The sequence below is a fragment of the Oxyura jamaicensis genome, chromosome 3, assembly GCF_011077185.1.
Source record: "Oxyura jamaicensis isolate SHBP4307 breed ruddy duck chromosome 3, BPBGC_Ojam_1.0, whole genome shotgun sequence".
Lineage (NCBI taxonomy): Eukaryota > Metazoa > Chordata > Aves > Anseriformes > Anatidae > Oxyura > Oxyura jamaicensis.
The window spans coordinates 115,542,719-115,556,859 of record NC_048895.1 but is presented as its reverse complement, the minus strand read 5'-3'; the positions used below and the strand labels follow the sequence as shown (position 1 = coordinate 115,556,859).

Genomic DNA, 14,141 nt, shown 5'->3' with positions numbered 1-14,141 from the left:
GGCTGCATGATGGACGTCTCCTATTTCTTTTAGTCCCTAAGGAATGACAAGAGGAGGAGAATACATCTCCGGCTCCACAGCGAAAAGTTTTAGTGCTTTTTTTTTCCCTGTGAACTGTCACAGACCAAGCCAAAGCCTAGAGTCTGATCCTGGTAGACCTTCCCTCCACCCCATCTCCTGTTATCTAGAATTCTATGAGGCAAAGTTTTTTGGGGTATACATTTCTATTGCTGGATCTCAGGAAAAAGAGATCAATTAGAACACACTTCTACACACACTTTTCCATTCTGCACGGCATCTCCCACCCATAGCCCTCTGTGGCTGCATCTCTACCGAGAACCAAACATTTGCAGGGACTGTTCTCCAACCCTGTGGCCGTACCCCATGACTTGCCATCCAAAGGTGTCCACACCAAAACTGTCTGCCAGGAATGGTCCCTGTCCTGTGTTCACTCCCAAGCAGTCCTTGGGGATTATCAGGCTCAGAGTTGGCTGGTCCAGGCCCAAACCATGTCAGGGCCATGCTGTTCTGCGGACATACCCGCTTGGCCCACTAACTTCTAGTGCTCCCTCAGGCCTAGCAGTGCTACCCACAGGACAGACTTTCAAACTGAGTGAGGCTCAGTGGAGATTTGGTAGCTTTAACTTCTTCTGTTAAGTTCAGGTCAGTGTTGATCACATTTGAAAGTCACACTCATGGGAAGCTAAAGGTTGAAGGCTCCCTTTCTACTTTCCCCAGCTAAGGTTACTTTGATCTTTGGGGCCAGAGTGGGAACAGGACTGACTAAGAAGTAATCCCTTAATTTGTTGTCTTTGAGACATCACCTTGTTTTTTGATCTCAAACCATTCCTCATCAAATCCTGGTGCCTTGGGATGTATTTCCTATCCTGTGAGTAGATCTAACAGGACATTTCTGACTGTATGTAGTTCACAGCGTATCTATTATTCACAGCTTATTATTGGTTAACTATCAGCCTGTCATCAGGGGGAAATTAATTGAGAAATTTATCTCCACGTTAGACTTAACTCATTATCTCCCACACGGGAAGCCTCTCACTTAGGTGCAGGGGTGTTTTATCTTGAGGTTGATTCATCCTAAACCCACTCAGCTCAGTTGCAAATGCCTTCTCTGGGCAGTGGGAACAACTGCTGACCCACCACTTGTCCTCCAATGCCCTTCCCTCCAATTCCCCACAAAAGCAGTCAACTTTTCTGAACTAAGTTACAGGGAAAAGCATATTGGAATGCTCCTGCGACAAAGGACAAGCTCTGATCATTAATGGCCTCTGGACATGGTAGAGGAAGAGCGAGGAGATGATAAAACAGATATAGGGCTTTGCTTTGGGGGGAGCAAGAAGATTTGGCGATGTCTTTTGCAAACTCCACCGTGATAACTCTGCAGCCAACACACATCTGTAGCTGAAATGTCCCAAATCCCTTCCAGTGCCTCACTTTTATCACTTTTCTTAAACGAGCAACCTCTCAGACAGGCTGAAGCTAATGTTGCTTTTTCTTAAATATACGAGCGGCTTCAGACTACTTATTGCAGACTGCAGAGAGTGCAGACACCTCGCAAAACCCCAGAGACTTCAACAGGACTTTGCATAATGAAGGCTTACGTTGAAAATCTGACTCAGATCAACAGCAGGGCTGTGGAGGAGACAGAACAGCACTGGTGGATCGACGGGCCTTGCTGGGGGGAGAAGCCCAGCACTGAATACTGCAGCCTCACGCCGGCAAATTCCCAGACAAAGCATTGCATAAAGCACTCATGACATGAGTGGAAGGACATTAGAGGTTCGGCTAAATCTCATTAAGTCTTTAAGTAGCCACATGAAAAAAAAAAATAAGTGAAAGGAAACCTCCTTAAGAGGAGATTTATGCTTAAAAACTGGAATCCCTCATACCTCACTAACTGCCTAGAATTTGGATGTCTCCTTTAAGCTGGTTGTGTATGCTCCTTTCCATTGAGCGGAGAGCAGGCACCTCTGAGGGGTGAAGTGGGCTAAGGATGGTTTGCTCTGCAAGAAGTGAGGTGGATTATCCCCAAGGAGCAATTATCAGTTATGAAATAAAGATCTGGGTTTGTGGGCTTTTTTTTTTTTTTTTTTTTTTTTTTTTTTTTTTTTTTTTTTTTTTTCGCGTGTTAGTATTATGTTTCCTTCCCTAAAAGCACCGTGCAATTTATAACCAAGGTAAGTTAGGGAAGTCCTCTGTCCAGTGCTGTCCAGAAATGTGAGAGGGATGGCCACGCTTCCACCTGTCCTCTCTAGAATCTCAGGGACAATTACAATGAGTGAGGGACAGGGTTGCATCTTCTTCTGAGTCCTTTTGCCTAATGATAAGTGGTTGGTGTAAATGCACCACCTAGGTTCCATCTAGGTTCCCTGGAGATACGTGCAGCCAGAGGGTGAGCATCTCATCTCACCTCCTTTGTCCCCTTTGGACTCAGGCTGAGCCATGTTTTGGAGATATCCTTCCTCCTTTACCCTCCGTTGACACCAGAACATGGTTTCGTGGTGGGACTCAGCAGGTCAGGTTGATGGTTGGACTTGATGATGCTGAAGGTCTTCTCCAACCTAGATGATCCTATGATTTTAGGACTGTTTTGGACTCCTTGCCAGTTTCCCCAACAGCTGAGGTTGTAGCAGACGAATTGCTCGCAAAGGGCCTGCATACCAACATCAACTCCTTCCCCATACATATTCAGGAACCGATGGAGACCCGATTGTCCCAGCAACCACAGCACGAGGTACTTCAGCTCAGGATCTCAGCATGCATCTTCCAGGTCAGATCTGCTCACCCGATGGAGTACACTGCGTTCTTATTTCTTTTCTCTCTGTGCTATTTTCTGCTCTTCCCAAGTTATCAGGCAACAGCAGCTAAGCTGAGATCTGGTCTGCCTTGTGCCAAGGATATGATGAAGGAACGAATCCTGACCTTCAGGAAATCTCAGCAGCTGCTGTCCCAAGATTTACAGAGGCTGGGACTGTACCTCAAATTCCAGCTCCAGCACTTCTGTTGCTGGTGGTGTTGGACCGTGCAGGAGAACCTAATTATTGGGTGAGCAGGTGCCCATTAGTGAAATATGTTGATTTTTTGAGCTCTGAAGGAGCTACAGGCATAGATTCCCCCCAGCCCTTTCAACAAGGTGTCTCTCAGAGTAAAATGATTCTGCAAAGCATGGTGAGGCTTTTTTCTCTTCCCTCTGCCCAATACGTATGTAAATCATTAAATTAAGTGCTAGCCTGCTCGCATCCCTCTCTGCTAGTCCTCACAGTGCTCCCTGCTGACCACTTGCCCAGGAAGGACAAGATCACCCCTTTCTGTCACCGTGCTCCTAAGCATCTCTGGAGGAGATGCTCTGGGTCTGAGTAAGGACTTCCAGTGGATCCACTCTTCTCACCTCAACAGCTATCTTAGCATGGGAACCAGGAGAAAAAAGCAAAACTTCCTGGTAGCCATTTCAGTAACACCAAACTACAGCTCCTTAAATAGGAAACGAAGACGTTAGCTGACCAGTGGAGAAGACTGAAGCTTGGCTTGGATTGCACCAGGCTTGGCATTGCAATTTTAAGATGAGGAAGGACTTGAGGAGGGCTTAAGGTTAGGAAGGCTTGGAGGTGGGATGTATGACATGGCAAATGGAAAGTGGACCTTACTCTGGCACTGACTGAATCCATAAGAGACTAGGTGAATCATAGGGAAATGGCTAGAGTCTGAACATATTATCACGGGCTGTACCAGGATTTGAGCCCTGCTGTGGGCATTTTTGCCAGTGTGCATCCCGCAGAGGTGAGGCTGATGCTGGTCCTGTTTAGAGGCAGAACTGGCCTTCCCTGTCTTGTCTGACAAGCCAGGCTCACCTAGACACCCCGAGCCAGAAGAAACTTGATTTGTAAACACATCGACATCCTAACAATATCTATCTCCTTCTCCTTTGGTTTCTGCCTGCCTTAAGGGAAATCTCTGATGATTCCCTTCATAATGGTTCCTCTCAGCAATTAATTTCCCTTTGCATAATTACGTGGCCGGGGGGGGGGGGGGAGACAGGAGCACAAATGAGCGTGGAGGAGCTCTAGGAACCCTTGCATTTGAGTCGGGAGCACTGATCAAGCTCTGCTGCTCGCATCCCTTGCGCTGTGCAGCAGGCAGCATCCCTGGGACGTGCAGGGTGTAGGCAGGGAGAAGGTGCTTTGGGGACCGGGAGGGCTCGGCGTGCTGGAGCGTGGCAGGGAAAGAGCCCTCCAGGGCTCAGCAAGAGGACGTGTGCTGCCTCAGAAGAGAGAGCAGGCTGCTCGGTTTGGTGGAGGAACAGAGGAACTGCATAGCTGGAGGAAGGGAGGGGGAAGAAAATGATGCAGCTTGTGCAGTGGATTAGGCAGCCATGCCTGGAAGTGGAGAACTGAAACAGCCGCAGATCTGAAAGCCGAGAGGGGTTATTTGGTCCTGTCGCCTGACACAGCAGGGGCCAGCAAACTTCACCCAGCTCCTTCTGCAGCAAGTCCAACAATCTGCATAAGGCGTGGGCAAGCCTCCTAAGTTATGATTTGTACATTTTTAACAGGGTTAATAGTAGCTGTTGGAAGCAGCAGGAAAAGGGCACTGGCGAATGTGAGCAGCTCTAGGAGGAGTTGCAGAAATTCGTGTTCATTGTGGCAGCAGCTTGGAGGCCTGGAGTGCTTGTGATGAGAGGTTTCAGAAAAAGACTGCTTAAATAGGAGAAGGGAGACCTCTAGAAACCACTGTGATGGATGTGCTTAATGTATGGAGGAAGGGGAGAGGAGTACGACTCCTCAGGGTCCTGCTCTGGATACCGGTGACCTTGGTCCAACCAGCAAAACTGAACCCTGAAGAACTGCCCGCTTCCAATCCCAGCACCCAGGAACTCCTCAGATATCCCAGAAATGGCATGCTACACACAGGCTGTTTTTGGGAAACACTGTCCAAGTGTCACCCCTGGTGTGTGAATTGTGTAGGGCCTGAATATCTCAGCAGTGCATCAGCTGATACTGCCACTGGTCCTCGGAAGGGACAATTCTCCCTCAGCCTGGGGACTTGTTGGCAGCCAGCTTTCCCATGGGCTGATAGAGCTGCTCGCCCCACAGATGAGACAGCAGTTTATGCCTCTTGGCTGGGACAAATGCCCCATGCTCCAGGATATCACTGCAGCCAAGGACATCAGAATTGGCCAGCTCTCTGTGGCTGCTTCCACTGTTCTGCTCATCTATCTCTATATCTCCCTTTGCAGTGACACCTGCTCTACAACAGCTTTGTCTCTACATAATCCCCTCCACTCCCTTCACCCATCTATTTTTTTGGACTTGCTGAAAACTATGGTACCAATAACCCAGCTTTCTTTCCTGGGTACTCTTCAGTAAAGGTCCTACAGCCTTTACCAAGCTACTTTACTGCACTTAACACCATCAGAGCATTGCACAGGCATTGAACCGTTTGTCCTCACAACACAAATCCAAACCTGGCCAGTTTTATCATCCCACGTATGTTAGGAGGGAAACTGAGGCAGAGAAGGATTGTGTTCACCCAGCACCAGACAGCATATGGCACTTCCAACCTCAGCAGAAACTGCCTGCCTCCTCCTGATAACCTCCTAATTTCTCTAGACTGGACTGGGTTTGGAAGAGCTGAACCTCATCTTTTGACTGATGCTGTTTGTTTTTTTCTTTTTCTCAGTGGAACGAGCAGAAATTTTACCCAGCAAACGCAGCACGGAGCTGGAATGAGATTTGTCCAAAGTGGCAGCCCCTTACGCCACGGGTTGCGTAGCACAACATCCATCGGCAGCTGAGCGCGGGGGCACGGGGGGAGGCCAGGAGGATGGGGAGGGGAGGACGAGGGGGCCACTTACATGGTAATGTTTCTGCACGGTTCTTTTGGATCATTATGCAGAGCTGTAGCACCAGTTGAGGGGCGCTCTCGAGGAAAGTTTCCAGGAGGCGCAACATATTTACGTCTGCATATTCGTACATCATAGCCCAGTAGAAACGCCGCTGGTGTTCCTTCCGCCTCTGGCTCTGGATCCCCAGGTACATAGTTCGGATATACCTGCAGGAAACAGGAGGAAAAGCTGAGTGTGAGACTTCAGCAAGCAATAAAATCAAAGGGGAGTGGGGCTGTGGGTCAGGGCTATGGGGAGAGGGAGGTTGTCTGGGGGAAAGGGAGTCTGGGGGGTACATACAGGTGTCTCCGCAGCTCTAACAGCATCTCCTGCAGGATCTGAGGATAGCTCTTATAATGCAAAAAATCTTTGACTTGTGCCACCCAAATGTGAAGCGTGGGGGCAGGAAACGCTCATCAAACACTTGCTCAAGAAAGCATCTCCTCTGCTTTGTTCTCGTGACAAGAGGGGAAGCTACTTGACAAATGCTTGCCGTGACACTTACTGGTGGTTTGACAGATTGTCTAAGCCCCTTCAGCACTCTACCAACGACCTTCCCTCACAGACCCCAGAGACCTGACCTCATTTCATCACAAGTGGAGCAACAGGACAGCACTGTCACCTTCAGCACGTGTGTGACCACAAGGCCACAGCTTGCCACTCATCAGCTATAGAGGTTTTGGGCAATGATGGACTAGAAGGAGGTGTGGTGTATGGACAGATGCTGCTCTGTTGGCCCTGCTTCCATATCAGTCGTGCAAAGACCTGAAAACCTCACCCTGGGAGCAGAGCTTCCCTTGACAGAACCTCTGGCCAACCTCTAAACAGCAATGATCAAGTCAGGGCAACACGAGCTGCCCAGATGTCACGAGACTCACAGTATTTTAATAAGGTAAGCCTCCTAACAGGTTCCTTGCTAGTTTTTGTTGATGTTAATGATCTAATACCAGCTCTCTTCCCTTCCTCACCCTGAGGGGTGGCTGTAAGCTTGTGCTCTGAAATTTGGTATGGGAATCATTTCACCTAATGCTGACCCTAAAACTGGCCATGTAAGCTAGTCAATGGACAGAAACATCCCCTCCTGACACCATTCACCTGTCCCATGTCAGAAGCTAGCATGAGTATGGGCTGAAGTGCCTTCTGGAGACACCAAGAAGGGTTTTACCAAACCGATGAGATCACAACCACACAAAATTAAAAAAAAAAAAAAAAAAAAAGGCAACGAAAGAAGACAGAGGACGCAAAAAATGACGCAGGAAAGCCACCAGATGGGGCTCGACACTCGAGAAACTGCTACACCAATCACCCAGGACACTGGTGACAGCGGTGGGACAGCCCCAGCAGAGCCCGAGTGGGGTGGAAGTGCCCGTGGAACCAGCTGCTCTCCCCCTGATACCAGCTCTCCTCCCACACGCCCGGTGCCACCGCTCGTAGTCGGCATTTCCCCGAAAGTCCCCAGCCCCAGAAGCTGCAGGATGACACAGGAATCCTGCCTTCCCTTCGTATGCGCAAAAAAATTAAATAAATGTTGTTTAGCTGGAAAGGCAGAGCTGGGGAGAGCGAGCTGCTGTCCTTGTTGCTCAAGGAGAAAGCAGAGGAAAGGAGCATGCAGCTCGTTTTCATAATGTCAATGACTCAGGACCACCAAAAACAAAGGTGGTAGTGTCCATAAGGTGCTGCCCACATGCATTTGGGCAAAGACAGCATCATCTCTGCCCAGCTTTTTCCAGAGACACGTTTACCCAACCCATCCCGTCACCCTGTTTGGGTACCCCCCCATCCAGGAGCTCCCATTCGTGCTAGGACATGAAGCCTAAGCTCATCTGCTGATGGTTAAGGCACTAAATTCTCATGATCTCAGCCCTAGGCAAGGAGAATTTGTTCCCTTTCACCTGCAGCAGTCCTTTACCCATTTGTACACAGTTATCATGTAAACCCCCAGTCTTTCTCCTGACTCAAAAAAAAAAAAAAAAAAAAAAAAAGGTATTTTTCTCTCAGTCCCATCTCATAGCTCACTTTTTCTTGACCTCTGTGCTTCCACATTGCTGTCCCCACTTGTTGAAGGTTTTTAAGGCCATGTTTGCTTTTTTGAAGACTACAGGTCGGCAGAAGCAAACTATCACGACGACATTGAGTCATTCAAACTGACCAAGAAGAAGCAAACAGAAGGGGCACCATGTCCTGCAATGATTTCTCTTTGAGCTCTAGATATTTGCCACCATCCCACATTTCAAGCAAGAATATTTCTGACTGGCCACAGTGGGAGGAGATGCCACCTGTTCATGGAGGCAACACACAGAAGGGAATGTAAAAATGGTAGTGGTCTTGCTTGAGGACCTCCAGAGGTCCCTTTTTTTCTCAATCCATTCTCCACCCAGCCTGTGTTTGTGCCTGGGATCACCCCAGCCCAGACGCAGGACCTTGCCCTTGGCCTTGTAGAACCTCATGAGGTTGGCACAGGCCCACCTTGCAGGCCTGTCTCTGAATGAGTTGGGGAAACAAGAGTCACAGATCACCAAAAGGGCTCTCCAAGAGTCCTCCAAACAGGTGGAGAGGAGAAACAAGATGTCTCAGTGACCGCTCAGGTCTCTGACCACCACAGCACAAACCCAGGAGAGAAGCAGCACTCGGCCTCCTGGCAGTCCTCCACACGGGGCAGATGTTTTCATGATGCCTTAAGGCCCAGCCCTGCCCAATCTGCTCTGTGCTGGAAGACTACCAGGACAAACTTCCACATATGACTATGACCTCAAGGAGTCCCTTGGCATAATTTTGGCCAGCGAGACATCACAGCGTCCCAAATGAATAGCACATGAGGAGAACAGCCCCAAGGAGCATTTGCAGCAGAAGTGAACTTCTCTTTGGTCCTCTCCACCTTCCAGCCTTAACACACACCACTTAACTAACACCCCTTGGATTTTATCTCCAGAAAGGAAGGAAGGCTCCAACTTTTAAGCCTGCCAAGATGGCTCTGCTGTCACCAGGAGGTGTATATGAGGTGTACATGGGCTCTGCCTATCAGCCACATCAGGCCAGGACCAGAGCCATCTCTTCCATGTGGCATGCACTGGCGAGCCCCATCTCACCACCAGGAGATGGCCACATACTCTTTGGTCTGTACAGAAATATGTTGATCTCTCTTTAGCATCCTTCAGCCCCAAATCTGACAAAGAGAGGAAGGGAGGGAGTAAAGACCCATTCCGCCTCAGTATCAGTCATCTGGGGAACTTTCAGCAGAGAAAATCCTACAGCAGCTGAAAATGGCAGTATTTCTACCTGGTAAGCTTTCAACACCTAATACATAACTAATTAATCAATATAAAATTTTAGCCAGCTATAACATTGGCAATGCTTAATCCTCTTTACGAACACGTATGTACAGCACTGGTGTAATCAGTTTTATTCCATTATATGTCTTTCTTCTTTGTGGTATTTTATTTATTTGATGGCTTTTTTCTTACTTTTTCTAATACTGGTTAAGTGTAGACAAACTCTAAGAAAAAAGAGATCAATGTCATTTCACCTGAAATTTGTTGTTCTCGGTCAAGCCAGTAGCAAACAGGATTCTATAATTAGACTTCCAAATCCATATTCAGGCCTGATCTTCAATCTTTAGCAACACGATGCTTCCTCTTATGTCAGTGAAAGCCATTCACCGCTCTGTGCTTTTGAAAATCAGGCTAATTTATTTATTTAAGAGCTTAATTTTGGATACAGGAGCCTAACTTTGGACTCTTTATTGTTTTTTGAATGCTGGCTATTTTTGTATACGAGTGTGTGTATTTGTGTGTACTCATGTATTTTTAGTTCTAAGTCCCATCATGGCTTCAAGAGATAGAACTAATTTGGGGCTGGGGGGGTGGACACACTTGTTTTTCCTTTAAATGCACAAAGGGTTGGCTGTCCCCTCTGTTCTGGCAGGGTTCCCAGCATTCCTGTTGGTATAATTACCCTCATGCTTATTTACTACGTATGCTGCAGCAGCACACAAACCACACGGGGCAAAGTCACCACTGTGCCTGTGCCAAAACACATTTTTTGAGGAGCCAAAGCCATCAGCTCCAGAAATGTGGTCAAATAATCTTTGGGGAGGACCCCAGGGTGCCACCAGGAGAGAGAAGAGGAGAGGTTCCTGCTATAAAAAATAAAGCTGCCCATGGTCCTATGAAAAGGGATGCTTCATGTGGATGACAAAGACCACTTAGCAGAAATGTTCATAGACAGGATTATGGAGTCAAAGCCTCCGTCTGTACCATTAAAAAGAAACCAAAGAGCAGCCTTTGCCTTTGGCCAGCTGGCATCACTTGATTCCACGTGGCTATATCCATGCTGGCTGGCTTTTGCCAAAATTGCCAGAGATTGTGTTGACACTTGAACAGTGGGGACTACTGCAGGATAATGTCTGTGCCTTGGCACGGCGCAGTTTACAGAGGCGGTTCCGAGTACCACCAGCAGAAAGCGCAGGAGGATGCTTCAGGCAACAGGCTGGCTTGAAACAAAGAGGATGCTGGTGTGTAAGAGGGCTGCAGAAGGTGTTAAGAAGACCCTGGGCTGTGTTTTGAAGGAAGACCAGTCCTGGTGGCCTGTCCCACACAACCATAAGCTGACCTGAGGTCAGGAACCTCACCCTTCATCTACAATATTCTACGAAGGACATGGGCCTGATCACTTTTCCTGAGGCCAACTGGCCCAGACTGACCACAGAAATGCGCTCTGTCATGCCCCAACAGCAAGTAGCAACCTTCAGGCTCAGGACTGGGTATGACCCCTGGCCCCTGCTCAGTCCTGAACCTTGCCGAGGTTCTGATTATTTGGGACAGCACTCATATGCCTTGACCAATCTAGCAATTACACTACAATTTAGCAGCCTGATGAAGTTATAGTGCCCAGGACCAGGCCTTGAAATTGCCTATAGGTATATAGAAAGATGGAAAGGAATAGGATTGAGGCTACTCAGACCACTCCCAACAACTTCAGGGTAGGAACATCTTCTTGACCATGCACAACCAAGCCTACTACTGCTTTCAGAGAACTAAGTTTGGCTTAAAAATGAGAGAGCGTTTCTGATCTCTAGGGCCATTTTTCAGCCCCCTAAGAGGGTCATAGACACTAGAGGGACACTAGAGGACTTCTCACCTAGAGGTCAGAAAAGGACTGCTAGGGAAAGAAAAAAAAATAAACTGCTAAGTAGGTTGCAACTTGCTCTTGCAGCACCTTCCATGCACGCCCTTTTGGCTTAATAGATTTTTCTCATTTCCCTCCAGCCAGCTCTCCTCTCCCAGGGCACTACAGGTGTGCGGTGATGTCCTAGGTGTTGCAGTAGCAACGCGCATTGTGTGGGTGGCCAACATCTCCCTCACCATCTTGCAGCACCAACCTTCTCCCTGGTGCTCACCCCTGGGAGAAGAGGGGTGGGATGGGTGGAGTTACTCAGCTGGTGGCTCCCCTCCTACCACCTCCTCCGCAGGCATTCCTGCTAGCTCTTGCAAGGGGCCATTATCCTTACGCACCAGAGGGTGTTTGCAGATTAAAAGCCCACTCCTTGGATGGGAGGAAATGAGGACATGTGTAACTGCTCGGCTGGAAGGCTTGAAGTGGAGGCTGGCTGAACATACCCTTAAAACGAGGTTATGTAAGGCCAGATCTCAGCTGGAGCGAGCTGGCATCCATAGGGCTCTGGCAATTTACACCAGCTGAGGCTTTGGCCCGCTTTTTTAATTTTAATGAATTATTTTCCTTCTAACAGATATAAAAGGAATGTAAGATGCAGCGCTCAAGCGACAGGGGAGCATGAAAGTAAAATGCTGTCTATTAAAAAAATCAAAATCAAACTTACAGTTACCACCACAATTAACGTGCTCAATATCAACATTTGTTAGCGATTTTTTTCTTTGTTATATTGTTGCAAGCTAGCAAAAAGGATTCACAGATGGATAATTATTGTTCCTAGTTCGAGTATCAAAGCAGTAACTACAGACCCCATCCAGGTGCCGACAGACCATGGCTTCATCTGGCTGCTTCCACGGCACCAAACTCCCCCAGAACAAGGGGGCTGCATCCAAACCAACTTGAGGAACAGTTCCTGGCTCTGGGCTAATCCCCAAAGGGTGCACAGGGCTTGGCTGCACCCCTGCTGGCTGTCTTGGGCCCAAACCTTGCTGGGGACCGTTGCTAAATTGGGAAATATCACTTGCCATCTCAGAAGCAAGGAAGGAGACTTCAGATCTTCCTCACAGGCCATCCCAACCACACACGACTAACTCTCTCGGGATTTTGGAGGCCTTTATCAGGGCCCTGGTTTTCAGATCTTTCCGAAGTCTTGCCCCTGTTGGCATTTCTTGATGGGGTTTATACCTCAGAACGAATAAAATACAGCAAGAAGTGCGTTCATGAAGTATTCCAGTCCTTCCACTTTGCAGTTTATGCCCTCTCCTGCCTGGTAAACATCCTTCAGTGTGCAACTACCCTTTGTTTAGATAATTGCTTCTATCCACACCTATTAAGCAATTAATAATCTCCATGCCTTGCCTTCCTTATTTGAGGAGAATGTTGCTAAACACAAAACAAGCTTGTTCTAAGCTTCAGAGATACTTAAAAGGCTTAAATGTGGGACATGACATCATTTATGAGTTCTGTAGACCAGTAGGTCATGGAGGACAGTGTCTTCCCTGGGATGCAGAGTTTATTGTTATCTTGGCGCCGAACCTGGAACTCCAATATCGGACTTTGTTCACCTTTCAACCTATCACAATATCACTGTGGTCCAGGATCAGGCTTAGAAGTCACTCACAACGAGATTACACCACGCTATTTCATCAAGAAGGCAAGAAAATTTGATAACTTGGCCTATATTAACTTTTTTTTAGTTAAAATGAGCCCAGGCCTGCTTCAACCTGATTTTCTACCATTTTCTAGCATCCAGACATTCCTGTTGGCTCATTATTTCCCTGTCCCAGCTTGAAAACTTCTCTCTGAGTAGAATTCTCAAGAGCGTTAGCCGAGATCTGTTTCCTTTAAAGCCAAAGAGTCAAGTCAAATCAAACATTCTGAAAACCCCTCGTTCATAGAGGTGATCACCACCACTTCAGAGAAAATACTTGCCTTCATGTGACTCATAACCCTACTCTTAAAATGCATGTGTGAGAAGGGGTGATGTTTGAACGCCCATTTATATTAGAAGGCCGTTTTGTGGAACTATTTGCAACCATAATATTCTAATCGAAAGAATGAGAGTGCCAGTCTTCTGCTGTGTGAGAGAAACTGTAATCATTCTGTATTTTAAGCTAGCCCAGAGCTGTTTTAAAACACAGATGGCTTTACTATACACCAACCACGGGAGAGGCATATGATCTATTTTACAAAACTTACACTGGGGAGGATCCCGTCATAGCGTGATAGAGTCATTTACGTTGGACGGGCGCTCCACACGTCTCTGGACCAACCTCCCCTCAATGCAGGGATAACTTAAAAGTTAGCGGAGGTTGGTCATGGCTCTGTGCAGTTGAGTGTTGTAAATCTCCAGGGGTGGCCACTCCACGGCCTCTCTGGGCAACCTCTTCCAGTATTTAACCGCAATCATTGCAGAAATGATTTTCCTCCCAAGATCATTTTCGCTACTTAAAGAAAGCCTACAAATCAACCCATCCTTGAAAAGAGTCAATTCCATCAAAGAGATGGAAAGAGGCAACGAAATCACAATGCTGCAATTTTTGTTTTGTTTTGTTTTGTTTTAGGATCCAGTTCCCACAGCTTTGATATTTGCAGGTTGATTTAATTTGTGGCTGATTATCGGGGGGGTGGGGGAGGGGGTACAGACAGCAGGGAGCTGTGATTGATAATTTCAGGGTAATATTCCCAGCTCCTCTGCAATTACTGTTTTGGTTGCGATGCCAGCAGAATGGGCCGTGTACCTACATGGCCTCCTCCGGGACGTTGTCCACGTGTTCAATTTCCTTTTTACTGGTGGTTTAAGCGGATATTTGGGACTGCGAGACCACACGGCAGAGCTGCAGGTGTGCTTTTCATCCCGCTGCCAGTACCAGGGGTTCGTAACCTCCAACAGATACACGGGGCAGAAAACTGGGGCGAAGGCATCACTGCAGCTACAGCTGCCGGAGGCTGGAAACTCATGAGCTGTCTGCACCCGCGCTGCTCAGGCTGGGGGCTGCTGCTGGGATTCGTCTCTGCGACTGTTCTCCTTTCGTAGCTGCAGATTATTTTTCTCTGACTCACGGACTGAAAG

General features: G+C 47.8%; 1 protein-coding gene across 1 annotated transcript in view; it reads right to left on the bottom strand.

The window, feature by feature from the left end:
- Window positions 1-14,141, bottom strand: part of XKR6 (XK related 6) — a 164,452-nt gene that overhangs the window by 37,019 nt on the left and 113,292 nt on the right. Inside the window, exon 2 of the mRNA XM_035323259.1 lies at window positions 5,870-6,066. Within this exon, the coding sequence (XP_035179150.1) occupies window positions 5,870-6,066 (197 nt within the window). The remainder of the gene's footprint in view (window positions 1-5,869; window positions 6,067-14,141) is intronic.